The sequence below is a fragment of the Lampetra planeri genome, chromosome 47, assembly GCF_965212315.1.
Source record: "Lampetra planeri chromosome 47, kcLamPlan1.2.h2, whole genome shotgun sequence".
Taxonomy (NCBI): domain Eukaryota; kingdom Metazoa; phylum Chordata; class Hyperoartia; order Petromyzontiformes; family Petromyzontidae; genus Lampetra; species Lampetra planeri.
Window position 1 is genome coordinate 2528661 of NC_136153.1, and position 14505 is coordinate 2543165.

General features: G+C 56.0%; 1 protein-coding gene and 1 pseudogene across 1 annotated transcript in view; one reads left to right on the forward strand and one right to left on the reverse strand.

Moving 5' to 3' along the window:
* The window catches only part of LOC144733499 (runt-related transcription factor 1-like), a 42658-nt gene extending 41447 nt beyond the window's left edge, over nucleotides 1-1211 (reverse strand). The window contains 1 exon segment of the mRNA XM_078615428.1: nucleotides 141-1211. Coding sequence (XP_078471554.1) covers nucleotides 141-500 — 360 coding nt within the window. The 5' untranslated portion in view covers nucleotides 501-1211.
* A 5970-nt stretch (nucleotides 1212-7181) lies between these two features.
* LOC144733439 (uncharacterized) overlaps nucleotides 7182-14505 on the forward strand; it is a 50637-nt pseudogene continuing 43313 nt past the window's right edge.

The following is a 14505-nucleotide window of genomic DNA, read 5'->3' on the forward strand; positions in this document are numbered from 1 at the left end:
CGGTGTAGTCGGCACTTTGCTTCGCTCATCGTTTCGTAATTTTTGTTTTACTTTGCTTTATGTAAACCCCCACGTCTCTCTCACTCTCTCGCTCACTCTCTCGGTCACCCTCTCGTTCACTCTCTCGCTCACTCTCTCACCTTGAAGGCCACGGGCAGTGTCTTGTTACATCGCCAATGGGAGGGCAGCACGGAGCACAGGAAGTTGGGGCTGTCCGTTCGCACCAACTCGCCCGGGTGGTCCGCCAGGACGTCCCCCATGGGCCGATCGTGCGCTCCACCTCCGATTCCTCCACCGCCACCTCCACCGCCTCCAGCGCCGCGCATCTTCACGCCCATCAGAGCTCCGTCTTGGTGGCTCAAGGGAGGAGCGTCGCTGGACATCTTGCTGGTGCTGCTGCTGCTGCTGCCGTGGTGGTGGTGGTGATGGGCGGCATGCAGCAGGGCGGTGGACGGCGGCGTAAAGCGACGACTGACGCCCGCGTCTACGGGAATATGCATCACAGTCGGATTGAGTGGCGACGGCGGAGGTGACAGAGGAGGTGATGGTGGACGAGGAGGTGACGGTGTTGATGATGGAGTCGCGGCACGGGTCACACGCGCGCTGCTGTCGACAGAGCGGGCCGCGGAGTCACGGCGCGAATCACGGACTTAGACAAACTCTGCTGCTCGGAGTCGGGGGATGAGATGGAGGATCAGTGGCAGTCTTAGCGGCAATAGCTTGAGAAAGAGTAGGTGGAGTAGGTGACGGAGGAGGAGATGGTGGACGAGGTGGAATCCGCGTTCCGCAATCCAGGTGCGCGGGATGTAGCCACTTGCACGGCGCCGCGCTCTGCCGAGAGCCACGGGGACGGTGGCCTGGAAGCGGTGGGTGGGTGGGGGGGATTGCAGCTGTCGGGGCAGCAGTCAGAGTTATGAGTTATCGAAGTAGGTGGAGAGGGAGGGGGGGAGTAGGAGGTAGAGGAGAAGGTGGGGTCTGCCGCGTGTCACGATCCCAGGTGCGCGTGAAGAGGCTGCTGCTGCTGCGTTCGAAGAGTCCCGCGCGGGTAAATCCGCTACGGCGGCGCGCGCAACCGCTCGCTCGCTCTCTCTCTCCGCCCGCTGCTGCTGCTGTGGCTTCCGTCTCATTGATCGGCGCCTTAATAACTGAACTCCGCCTAATTGGTCCGGGGCGCGCGCGCGCGCACATTGGTGGGGGGGGAGGCGGTGGTGGTTGTGGGGGGTGGGGGTGAGAACGAGAGAGAGAGGGGGGTACGCGGAGCGAAACGTAGAGTTGTGAGCCCCGCCTCCTCCGCTCTCCCTCCCCCGAACTTAGGACTCTCCCTCCCTTTGCTGCCACCACCACCACCCTCATCGCCTCCCTTCCTCTCTCACGCTCCCTCCCTCATCTCCTACCGGCCGTCTCCCTCCCTTTCTCCCCCTCCCTCTCTCTCTCCGTCAACTCCTCATTCTCTCCTCCCTCATTTCCCTCCCTCCCACTCTCCTCCCTCCATCTCCACCCTCACTCTCTCTCCTCCCTCCCTCATCCCTCCATCTCCACGCTCCCACTCTCTCTCCTCCTTTCTCCCTCTTTCTCTCCTCCCACTCTCCACCCTCCATTTCCACTGTCCCTCTCTCCTTCCACTCTCCTCCCTCTCGCCCGTTGCTGGCAGAGTCGTCGCCTCGCCGTCTCACAAACGAAACCTTGCACGCTGTCAAAATACATCCTCATCCTCCTCCTCTCTCTCCCTCTCTCTCCCTCCTCCCGGCCCCCACCCTCCCTCCCCTGTCCCATTCATGCCGTGCGCGTGGGCGGCAGCATGACTCGCGTGGCGCGGAACGCGCGCGCTGTGTGTCCGTGTGTGTGTGTCAGTGTGTGTGTGTCGATGTGTGTGTGTTCGTGTGTGTGTGTCCGTGTGTGTGTCAGTGTGTGTGTGTGTCCGTGTGTGTGTGTCCGTGTGTGTGTGTCGGTGTGTGTGTGTGTCAGTGTGTGTGTGTCAGTGTGTGTGTGTCAGTGTGTGTGTGTGTCAGTGTGTGTGTGTGCGTGTCAGTGTGTGTGTCGGTGTGTGTGTGTGTCAGTGTGTGTGTCTCGGTGTGTGTGTGTCAGTGTGTGTGTGTCAGTGTGTGTGTGTCAGTGTGTGTGTCAGTGTGTGTGTGTCGGTGTGTGTGTGTTGGTGTGTGTGTGTCGGTGTGTGTGTGTCGGTGGGTCAGTGTGTGTGTGTTAGTGTGTGTGTCAGTGTGTGTGTCAGTGTGTGTGTGTCGGTGTGTGTGTGTCGGTGGGTCAGTGTGTGTGTGTCAGTGTGTGTGTGTGTTTGTTTGTTGTTGTGTCAGTGGGGAGCGGTAGTGTAGCGGTTAGCGCGCTGCGCTATGAACCCGGCGACCCGAGTTCGATTCTCGCTCACGGCTAACACGACCAGTGATGATTATCAGAACCGATCCTGGGTCTCCCCTAGGTCGACTCAGTCTCAAATGAGTCCCTAGCGCGGTGTGGAAACATCGCCACTGGGGAGACAAAGGGGGTCGGGCGTGGTGTTGGCCACCCATCCCACAGTCTGTTAAAGGCTGTTCGGGGGATCTTTGTATTTGTGTGTGTCTATGCCACTTTTCGCAAGCATAGAGAGAAGGGAGATCTTAACCGTGGCCAAGAAGACCCGAGCAAGCTTTCCACACAGCGTTACGCAGCCGCGTGAAAAGAAAACGCCGCTCTGCTGATTCGGAGTGAGACCTCTACTGCTACAACGGGCGCGGCGCGGTCTCGAGAAGAGATGGAACTGATGTGGTACGGGATGATGTGGAGCCGTCCTCCATGGAAGAGGCTCGTGAAGGACGCTTCTGTGCAGTTGGAGGTAGTTTTTCCCTCTAACAATAGCGGAGAAGCAGAGGAGCGACGCTCACAACAACGAGCGGAGCGCCGGGCGCCTAAAACACACGTAATTTATACAATGGGGAGCACAAATGTTGCATCTGTCAGTCATCTCAGTCGGTCAACCCAGGGCCCCTGGGTCTGTCCCGCGACCTTCTGCAAGCGGGCCTTCGACACTTCACGTGGCCTCAAAGTCCACCTAGCCTGGCACAAGCGCCGTGGTTTGCGCAGAGTGGTTAGCGCACTGCACTACGAACCCGGCGACCCAGGTTCAATTCTTACGACCGATAACCGTGGCGAATATTTGAACCGGTCCTGGGTCTCCCCTCGTTGCTGCGATGTGTAAACATCGCCACTCGGAAGACAAAGGCGGCCGGGCATGGTACTGGTCATTTTGGCCTTTCATAAGTGCTTGCTTATAGCGCTTGCCCCAACGTATGTTCAACTTCTTTCGTACTTTGCTAACAGTTTGTAAAGGCTAAAGGGCGAATCTTTGTTAGCGCTACGAATTTACCAAACACCAGCACCAGGGACGATTATTTGAACCAATCGCGGGCCTCTCCTAAGTTAACTCAGCCTTCAAATGAGTGTCTCATGCGTAAACCTCGCCACTAGGGAGACAAAGGCGGCCAGGCGTGGTACTGGCCACCATCGTGTGACGTGCCGGCTTTCAGGGGATGCTCGCTCACAGTACTTGCCCCAACAGCAGGGGGACCTTTGTCTTTGTCTGACTCTCACGCAAACTCTCACGCGCGCCCCGTGTGCGGGTTATTGGACGCTGACTTTCACGCAACGTACTTCCACATCTCACACTCCCACACAAGGGGACAAAGATCACCCGTATAGCCTTAACAGACTTTTGGGGCAAGTGCTTTTAGCGAGCAACTATTGAAGCCGGGACGGCACACGAGGGCGGTGCGTGGCCAGCACCACGCCCGGCCGCCTTTGTCTCCCTCGTGGCGATGTTCACACATCCCACCAGGTACGCATTTCAGGCTGAATTCGACTTAGGAGCGGATCAGGCAAACGCCGCTCTTGTTGGTGGTGAGCGGGAATCGAACTCTGGTCGTCTGATTCGTAGCGCATCGTGTTAACCACGGCGCTGCCGCTTCCCATTCATTCACACGCACGTTCCTCACTGACTCCCCACTCACGGCCAACATCAGTGACAAACATCTGAATCTGTTTCGGGGTGTCCCCAAATGGTCCACTCACACTTAAATGAGTAACCCGGTGCTCTATGTAAATACAAAACTCACCTGAACTAGTTTTTATTTGAAGCTTCCGTGACTGCAGGAATCCATACTCTTTGGTTCTGTAGGTAAAGTCACGTGGGTATAAAATAAAATTGATCACGACGTTTCGGGCGCAACACAAGCGTCCATCATCAGGTGGGAAAGCATGGTCTGCTGCTGAGGCAGACTGTTTTAAAGGTTTGAAATGGGTGTAGCCCAAGGGTCATAAAGAAGTGTCCGGGGCTAGTGATGTAATGGGAGGGATTAGCATGTAACATCGCCACTTCCGTGCCTTCGTCGAGGAGGCCACTCTCCTCCTATCTCACAGTTACATGCTGATTTCTCACATTAACATCACTAGCCCCGGCCACTTCTTTATGACCCTTGAGCTACACCCATTTCAACATTTTAAAACAGTCTGCCTCAGCAGCAGAACATGCTTTGCCACCTGACGATGGACGCTTGTGTTGCGCCCGAAACGTCGTGATTTATTTTATTTTCTACTTACCTAAACTAGTTTTTATTTGACCAGGAAAGGCCCGCTGAGCGATGTAGCTCGTTCTGAGAAGTATCCTGGCAATAAATGAGAGCCCCAACGAATGGTCTTATCATCGCGTGGAAATGTATAGCAGCCAAATACTCAAAACGCACCTTTCTAAATGTGGAGGGGGAAAAACCGGAGGATCCGGAGAAAAAATCCACGCAACCACGGGGAGAGAGACATACACATTCGAAATTTACAGGCGTCAGGGTCGGGTTTGAACTCACGATCTCCTGTATATCAGGAAAGGGAGTTAACATCTCAGCAGGAATTCATAGCTACTCCTGACCAGCTCTTGCCCCTACAGTCTATGATAGCTATACGGGGATCTTTGCTTGTTTTTTGAGGATGGAGCGGCGGGGCAAACGGTGGAGGGGGTTGAACGGTGGCGCAGTGGTTAGCGCACTGTTGGCTACATACGGTGCGAAAGAAGTCCAACATGCATGGGGTACCGCGGTAGCTAGGAGATGTTAACTACCTCGCCTGGTATACAGGAGGTCGTGGGTTCAATCCCGACCCTGATGCCTGCTGCTGTATATTTGGAGTTTGCGTGTCTCTCGCTCTCATCATCATCATGGTCGCTATGAAATGTTAACTACCTCGCCTGGTATATAGATGGTGGTGGGTCCAATTCCGATTCCGACCCTTACGCCTGCTGCTGTATATTTGCAGTGTGCGTGTTCTCCCCGTGATCGCATAGATTTTTCTCCGGGTCTTCCCGTTTTCCCCCCACATTTAGAAACACGCATTCAGAGTATTCGGCTGCTAGAAATGTCCACGTGGTAAGCCACTTCGTGGAGCTATGATATGCGGCCAGTTCGCTTCTGAAAAAGAGCTGTACAGCTCAGTGGGCCTTACCTGATCAAATAGTTGAAGTTTGTTCGTGTTAACCTACATCCATCTGACTTAAATTCCCTGCCGCGGTCAACTTTAAGAGGATATTGTCTGAACCTGGGCCACCGCGTCAGCAGCTGGCGGTGGTCAGCGTTGTGCAGTGTGGTCAAGTCTGGTGAAGCAGTGGATTCAGTAATCGCTAACTGGTCGTGAGGGTAATGGGTTCCGCGTGTTATGTACACGTGCGTGCAGGTATATGCAGCCGTGTCCACACGGGCCAGCGGCGCCAGGTTGGGCGTGCATGTGCTTGCCGCTATGTATGCGTGTGTGTTTGGTTCGCGGGAGACTAAGGTGGTGCTGGCCACCCCACCCCCGTATGTCGTGCTGGCCTTACTAGGTGCTCGCTAACAGCACCTTGCTCCAACAGTCGACGTAGAATACATGGGGGGAGGGAGTTTGGTTTGACGGTTGTGGTTGGTTGGGGGGGGTTTGACTGTGGTTGGGTTGTGGTGGGTGAGTATGGTTGGATGGTTGGTTCGTGTGTTCTATTGTGGGTCGATTAAAGAATGCCCGTTACTCTAGCGGTAAAGCGTTACTCTACTGGTCACGTGACAGTCTAGCGGTCACGTGACACTCTATCAGTCACGTGACACTCTATCGGTCACGTGACACCCTATCGGTCACGTGACACTCTATCGGTCACGTGACCGCTAGCGGTCACGTGACACGCTATCGGTCACGCGATAGTATAGCGGTCACGTCACTCTGGTGGTCACGTTAGTCTGGCGCAAACTTTACTCTAGCAGTCACGCGTTACTCTCACAGTCACGTTACTCTAGTGACCACGTTACTCTAGTGGTCACGTTACTCTAGTGGTTACGTTACTCTAGTGGTTACGTTACTCTTGTGGTTACGTTACTCTAACGGTTATGTCACTCTGGCGGTCACATTACTCGAGCGGCCACGCATTACTCCGACCGGTCACGCGTAATCCTATGGGTCACGTTACTCTAACGGTCACGTTACTCTGGTGGTCACGTTACTCTGGTGGTCACGTTACTGTAGCGGTCACGTTACTCTGGTGGTCACGTTACTCTAACGGTCACGTTACTCCGGCAGTAAGATTACTCTGGCGGTCACGTTACTATGGTGGTCACTTTACTGTAGCGGTCACTTTACTGTAGCGGTCACGTGTTACTCTAGTGGTCACGTGGTACTCTAGTGGTCACGTGTTACTCTAGCGGTCAAGTTATGTTACTTTTGAGGTCAGGTCCGCACGTGCCAATGGTTATATCCTCTCAGAGGTCAATGGGACACGTGTTTGACCCCGCGGCAGCAAGAAAAATAACAACAACCTCCAAATACCAAACAACGAACAGGAAGTACGCGCGGAGACACGAGGCCGCGTGGTGATGGTGGATGGCGATGATGTTGAGGATGTTGATGCGCATGTGAAGGAGGTGATGGCTAGATCCAGGATGTGACGACATAGAAGCGGACCATCAATGTGAGGACATTCAGGGGACGAGATTGTGGGGCAAGGAAAATCGAGATACTGGTGTGGAAGATTGGTGATGCTGACGATGATGATGCTGATGATGTGGAAGAGGATGTGTGAGGAGGAGGAGGATGTATGAAGAGGACGAGGAGGGTTAATGAGGAGGAGGGTAGGAGGGTAGGTGGTGGAGTATTAGCGAGGAGGAGGAGGGTTAATGATGAGGTTACCGAAGATGCGCGTGGCACGGCAGTTCTGCATGAAGAGGAGCGCGGCCCAGGAGAGGGGGGAGGGGAGGGGGAAGTGGGCCCCGCTCATCGCGGGTGGGGGCGACCTCCGTCGGGTGGACGAGGCGGGGAAGGGTCGAGCAGGCCCCCACGTGGTGGACGAGAGGCTCCGACGAGGCCCGTGCGGACACCGCCCAGGTGACGCAGAGACAGTCGGAGGGAGAGAGGTTGAGATGGGTCCCTGGCTTCGAGGCGGTTCGGACGGCGAGTGACCGGGCGATAAGGTCCGCGTTGTACCTGGTGGGTGTGTTGGGGGTGGGGGGGGGGTCACTGGACACACGACTCGGTTACAACGAGACGCAGCTCGACTCGGCAAATCGGATGGGTTTGGACGCGCCTCGAGATGAGAAAACTTCACGCGGGCGAGTTGCACGCGAGAGAGGATGGGGTCGGTTTGTGTGGGGGGGGGGGGGGGGTGGTCGATGGGGGTGGACAACTCAGGAGGGGGGGGGCACCGAGGCGCTTGGCTTCGAGGAGGTCGCGAGGTGGCTGCCAGGGACCCCGGGGTAAGAGCCAGGGCCAAGCACCTGGCGCCCGTTAAATACGAGGGTCTGATCAGCCCCCCCCCCCCCCCCCCCGTCATCCCACCCTGCCCCCCCGCCCCCTCAACCCCCCCCCCCAAAAAACCCTCTTACCCCCCCCCCCTACTATCTAGCCTCCAGCCAGCCCCCCCCCCCCCTTTCTCCGTCCGCACGACGCCCCCCCCCCCCCACCCCCCCGGCGAATTCGCTTGAGAGTTTTGCTTGTGTCAGCCCGGGGCTATTTTACAGCGGTGATTCTGTGCTCCTCTGTCTGCACCTCGATTGGACGATCTCCCCCCCCCCCCCGTCTCGTTCTCTCTCCAGGGTCGCTCGCGATGGAGGCGGCAGCAGCAGCAGCGGCGGCGGCGTTCCCACTCACAAAGACCCAAAAATAAATTTCGCAAAAATATTTAATTTTTATTTCATGAAAGGAGAGAGAGAGAGAGAGTCTGTCAAGAGTGGCCCAGATTGTCACAGTTTTTTTTCTTCCCAAAAAGTTGTTTTGCCCACAGATCCAAAACGCTCAGCGGCGAGCAACAAACAGCACTGTTCAAGGTGTTAATAAGAACGAACGAACACGTGGCGTGAAAAGAGCGAAGTTGTTGTAGTGACGAGGCTGGTAGGGGGAGGGGGGGGGCAATGATGATAATGGTGATGAGGATGGGAGGAGCGAATTCACAAAGTGGAGGAGTGCGAGAGAAGAAGCAGAGACAGAGAAGTGAGATGACCTGCAGTTTGGTTGGTGGGTGAGGAAGTGAGCGAGTCGGTAGGTGGGTGAGTGGGTCGATGGGTGAGTTCAGTGGGTGGATGGGTAAGTGGGTGGGTGAGTTAATGGGTGACCTACATTGTGATTAGTGATTGGGTGAGTGAGTGGATGAGTGAGTGGGTTTGTATGTGTGTGAGTGAGTGGAAGTGTAGAGCGCGGATTCGATTCCCGCTCACGGCTAACACCAGTGACGATTATCTGAACCGGTCCTGGGCTTTTCCTAGATCGACTCAGCCTCAAATGAGTACCTAGTGCGGTGCGTAAACATCGTCACTGGGGAGACAACGGCGGCCGAGCGTGGTGCTGGACACCTACCCCGTCGTGTGCAGTGGCGGCCTTGATAGGTGCTCGCTAACAGCGCTTGACACAACAGTCTGTTATAAACTATAGGGGGATCTGTGTCTAGTGGGTGAGTGGATGAATGTGTCAGCGAAGGAGTGGAGGTCTGAGTGACGGAGTGAGTGAGTGGGTGAGTGGGTGAGTGAGTGGGCAGGTGGAGGGAGTGAGTGAGTGAGTGGTGAGTGGATGTCTGAGTGACAGAGTGACAGAGTGGGTGAGTGTTCGAGTGAGTTGGCAGGTGGAGTGAGTGAGTGAGCGAGTGGTGAGTGAACGCAGTGTGAATGAGAAACTACTGCGTCTGGTTGAGACCGCGTCCTCAAGACGGGTAGAGGAATCAACGCGTGAAGTCCACGGCAACGGTGACCGTGGTAGTAGCGATAGAAGAGAGACAAGGAGGCGACTGGTCCCCGGTAAGTTTCTTACGGCAGTCGAGGACACGATTCAGAAACGTTATCAGAAGCAGAGTTTACTCCTGATTGGGCGTGGACTGAGACAGTCATCATCCCACGGCTTTGTGGTGAAGTCGCCATATGGATAGACTCGCCCTCGTCATACGAATGTGGAATTTTCACCACTGTCTCAGAGCTAGGAGAGTGCATGGAGGGGAGTAGAGTGAGATGAGAGCGGAGAGGTAGGAGAGTGCGTGGAGGGGAGTGGAGTGAGATGAGAGGGGAGGGGTAGGAGAGTGCGTGGAGGGGAGTAGAGTGAGATGAGAGGGGAGAGGTAGGAGAGTGCGTGGAGGGGAGTAGAGTGAGATGAGAAGGGAGAGGTAGGAGAGTGCGTGGAGGGAAGTAGAGTGAGATGAAAGGGGAGAGGTAGGAGAGTGCGTGGAGGGGAGTAGAGTGAGATGAGAGGGGAGTGGTAGGAGAGTGCGTGGAGGGGAGTAGAGTGAGATGAAAGGGGAGAGGTAGGAGAGTGCGTGGAGGAGAGTAGAGTGAGATGAGATGGGAGAGGTAGGAGAGTGCGTGGAGGGGAGTGGAGTGAGATGAGAGGGAGAGGTAGGAGAGTGCGTGGAGGGGAGTGGAGTGAGATGAAAGGGGAGAGGTAGGAGAGTGCGTGGAGGGGAGTGGAGTGAGATGAAAGGGGAGAGGTAGGAGAGTGCGTGGAGGAGAGTAGAGTGAGATGAGATGGGAGAGGTAGGAGAGTGCGTGGAGGGGAGTGGAGTGAGATGAGAGGGAGAGGTAGGAGAGTGCGTGGAGGGGAGTGGAGTGAGATGAAAGGGGAGAGGTAGGAGAGTGCGTGGAGGGGAGTGGAGTGAGATGAAAGGGGAGAGGTAGGAGAGTGCGTGGAGGAGAGTAGTGTGAGATGAGAGTGGAGAGGTAGGAGAGTGCGTGGAGGGGAGTAGAGTGAGATGAGAGGTTGAGACTCACGCCTCCCTCAAGGGGACCGACCCAGGATGTGTGTTCAGTAGCCATTGTTTTTGTTGGCTTCCACATTTGGTGAATGTAGCAGCCTCTAGCGGCTGTAGCGGGGGGGAGGGGGGGCTCGTAAGAACTCATTACGCACAGCATCTACGAGTCGTATCACGAGCCTCGGTCGTCGATGACTCGGCCCGGCCAAGAGCTCATTCTGTGCGCTTTGATTCCCAGGCACGGCGAACATCAGTGGCGAGCCACGGACTGGTGGGGAGTGAGGGGGGGGGCGCTGAGGGGAGGGGGTGGGAGGGGTATTTAGGGTTAGGGGCGCGATGGGAAACGGGTGGCGAGGTGGAGGGGAGGAGGGGGGCAGGGCAGGTGAGCATTCGTCAACGTGATTAAGTCGGAGGCTACGACGGTGAAGCGGCGAGGGTGATGATGGTGGTGGCAATGTCTATGATTTGAGTGATGATGATGATTTGGGTTATGCTCGTTATTATGAGGACGACGCTGATGGTAGGAACGGTGACGATGATGAAGAGGACGATGATGGAGCCCTTGTTTATTCAGACAAGTCTCACCGAGGCTCAAGGTTTTCAGGAAGATGCCGACCACATGTAGCAGCAAGTTAAGCCTTGAGCTCCTGTGTGAGCGAGCGTGATGGCTCCGTGTGGGAGGAGGAGGAAGAGGATGGGAGGAGGAGGAGGGGGGAGGGGGAGGAGGGGGAGGAGGAGGAGGGGGAGGAGGAAGAAGAGGGGGTGGAGGAGGAGGGGGATGAGGGGGAGGAGGAGGGGGAGTTGGAGGAGGGGAGGAGGAAGAGGAGGAGGAAGGGGAGGAGGGAGAGGAGGAGGAGGGGGAGGAGGAGGAGGGGGAGGAGGGGGAGGAGTAGGGGGAGGAAGAGGGGGAGGAGGAGGAGGGGGAGGAGGGGGAGGAGGGGGAGGAGGAGGAGGGGGAGTAGGGGGAGGAAGAGGAGGAGTAGGGGGAGGAGGGGGAGGGGAAGGAGGAAGAGGGGGAGGAGGAGGGGGGGGGGGGAGGAGGAGGAGGGGGAGGAAGGGGAGGAGGGGGATGAGCATCCCAGAGAAAACTCAGCACCGTGTTGCTCTATACGAGAACGGGAGGGGGGGGGCGACGTGACACGGTTTACGAACCCACTTGCTGTACTGCCGCCCTTTTATTAACGCGTTCCCTCATTTACTGCCTCTCCCTCGCGGGCTCTCGACGATTCGTGATCCACCAACCCCAGGGCTTCACGTGTGGGTACCCTGTGTGTGTGTGTACACTGTGTGTGTGTGTGTACCCTGTGTGTGTGTACCCTGTGTGTGTGTGTACCCTGTGTGTGTGTACACTGTGTGTGTGTGTGTACACTGTGTGTGTGTGTACACTGTGTGTGTACCCTGTGTGTGTGTGTGTACCCTGTGTGTGTGTACACTGTGTGTGTGTGTGTGTACACTGTGTGTGTGCCCTGTGTGTGTGTGTACCCTGTGTGTGTGTACACTGTGTGTGTGTGTGTACACTGTGTGTGTACCCTGTGTGTGTGTGTACACTGTGTGTGTGTGTGTATACACTGTGTGTGTACCCTGTGTGTGTGTACACTGTGTGTGTGTACCCTGTGTGTGTACACTGTGTGTGTACCCTGTGTGTGTGTACCCTGTGTGTGTACGCTGTGTGTGTACCCTGTGTGTGTGTGTACCCTGTGTGTGTACGCTGTGTGTGTGTACCCTGTGGGTGTGTGTGTACCCTGTGTGTGTACCTGTGTGTGTGTATCCTGTGTGTGTGTACCCCTGTGTGTGTGCTGTGTGTGTGTACCCTTTGTGTGTGTACCCTGTATGTGTGTACCCTGTGTGTGTGTACTGTGTGTGTACCCTGTGTGTGTGTGTACCCTGTGTGTGTGTACCTGTGTGTGTACCCTGTGTGTGTGTACCCTTTGTGTGTGTACCCTGTGTGTGTGTACTGTGTGTGTACCCTTTGTGTGTGTACCCTGTGTGTGTGTGCGTACCCTGTGTGTGTACCCTGTGTGTGTGTACCCTTTGTGTGTGTACCCTGTGTGTGTGTACTGTGTGTGTACCCTTTGTGTGTGTACCCTGTGTGTGTGTGCGTACCCTGTGTGTGTACCCTGTGTCTGTGTACCCCTGTGTGTGTGTACCTGTGTGTGTACCCTGTGTGTGTGTGTACCCCTGTGTGTGTGTGTGTGTACCCTGTGTGTGTGTACCCCTGTGTGTGTGTGTACCCTGTGTGTGTACCCTGTGTGTGTGTGTGTGTACCCTGTGTGTGTGTGTACCCTGTGTGTGTACCCTGTGTGTGTACCCTGTATGAGTGTACACTTTGTGTGTGTACCCTGTGTGTGTGTACTGTGTGTGTACCCTTTGTGTGTGTACCCTGTGTGTGTGTGCGTACCCTGTGTGTGTACCCTGTGTCTGTGTACCCCTGTGTGTGTGTACCCTGTGTGTGTACCCCTGTGTGTGTGTGTACCCTGTGTGTGTGTGTACCCTGTGTGTGTACCTTGTGTGTGTGTACCCTGTGTGTGTGTACCCTGTGTGTGTGTACCCTGTGTGTGTGTGTACCCTGTGTGTGTGTGTACCCTGTGTGTGTACCTTGTGTGTGTGTACCCTGTGTGTGTACCCCTGTGTGTGTGTGTACCCTGTGTGTGTGTGTACCCTGTGTGTGTACCCTGTATGTATGTACCCTGTGTGTGTGTGTACCCTGTGTGTGTGTACCCTGTGTGTGTGTACACTGTGTGTGTGTGTACCCCTGTGTGTGTGTACTGTGTGTGTGAGTACCCCTGTGTGTGTGTACCCTGTGTGTGTGTACCCTGTGTGTGTGTACCCTGTGTGTGTGTATACCCCTGTGTCTGTGTACCCTGTGTGTGTACCCTGTGTGTTTGTACCCTGTGTGTGTGTACGCTGTATGTGTGTGCACGCTACGTGTGTGTGTACCCTGTGTGTGTGTACCCTGTGTGTGTACCCTGTGTGTGTGTACCCCTGTGTGTGTGTACCCTGTGTGTGTACGCTGTGTGTGTACCCCTGTGTGTGTGTACCCTGTGTGTGTGTACCCTGTGTGTGTGTACCCCTGTGTGTGTACACTGTGTGCGTACCCCTGTGTGTGTGTGTGTACCCTGTGTGTATACCCTGTATGTGTGTGTACCCTGTGTGTGTGTGTGCCGCTCGCCCGCTCCTGGGTCTCTCCGCGTGTAAATTATTCAACCTGCAGCGTTGTCTGGACCCTTCCACATGCTGCTGCTCAGGAGTAATTAATTGATTTTCTGACAACTCTCCGAGTGATGTACGCTGCTGACAAACGGGGGGGGGGGGGGTGCGAGGAGATGAAGAGCGGGGGGGGGGGCTGTTTGCTAAGTGTTTAGTTAGCTCCGTCTCCTCCAGGGCCGTCCTGTCGGGATGTTTTGCCACCCCCCTCCCAGATAAAACAAACAGGGGGGGGGGGGAGCGTACCCCCACACCCGTACCCCGTTCTGCCCCCCACCCCTCCCGCCCCCCCCCCCCCCTCTGCCCCCCCCCCCCCCCGTCCCTGTGTACCCTCTCAAGTGAGCTGCCCGTTACACGCGATCAGTTGCATCCAAGCGTGATCGACGCTGGCGATAAAATTTGGCGTATTTGGAACTAAATTGATTATCTTAACGAATCATTTAATTGCGGTTCTGGTGGTGAAACCGTACTGACCATCGGCGGTGAAGTATGGTCAAATCATCTCCGCGGACCGACGCGGTTGTAAGGGTGGCCTTCATCCAGCGGCGGGTCGACAAAAAATTGGCTCTTGTTAGCCCTTTGCAGGGAGCGGTGGCGCAGTGGTGAGCGCACTGCGCTATGAATCTCAACACGAGTTCGATGGACGGCCACGGCTAACGTCAGCGGCGAGTCAAACCCCCCCCCCACCTTCCCCTAGTCGACCCGCACTGAGCTGGGGTGGTGAAGTATGGTCAATACGACACCCACCCTCCCCATCTCAATAGCTGTAAGGAGGAGGAGGCTTCTATCCATTGGGAGGTTGAGAGTGGCTGGAATTTCATGACGGATTCTATTTTAACGTACAGCTTTTCGTGAATCCACTGCTGGATGATGACCTCCTCCGTGTTCAGTTCCGGTTGGTGAAGGCTGGCACAGGGCATGGTTCGGATATCACTCGCCACTGACGATATCATCATCAATCATGAGCCATGATCAACCCACTGCTGAGTGAAGGCCTCCCCCAAGCAGCCGTCACCTCTCACAATCCACGTGGCTCACGCCAATTTCACGGCTCCATCTCCGCGGTGTACGTCCTCACGGGGGGCGCTCCG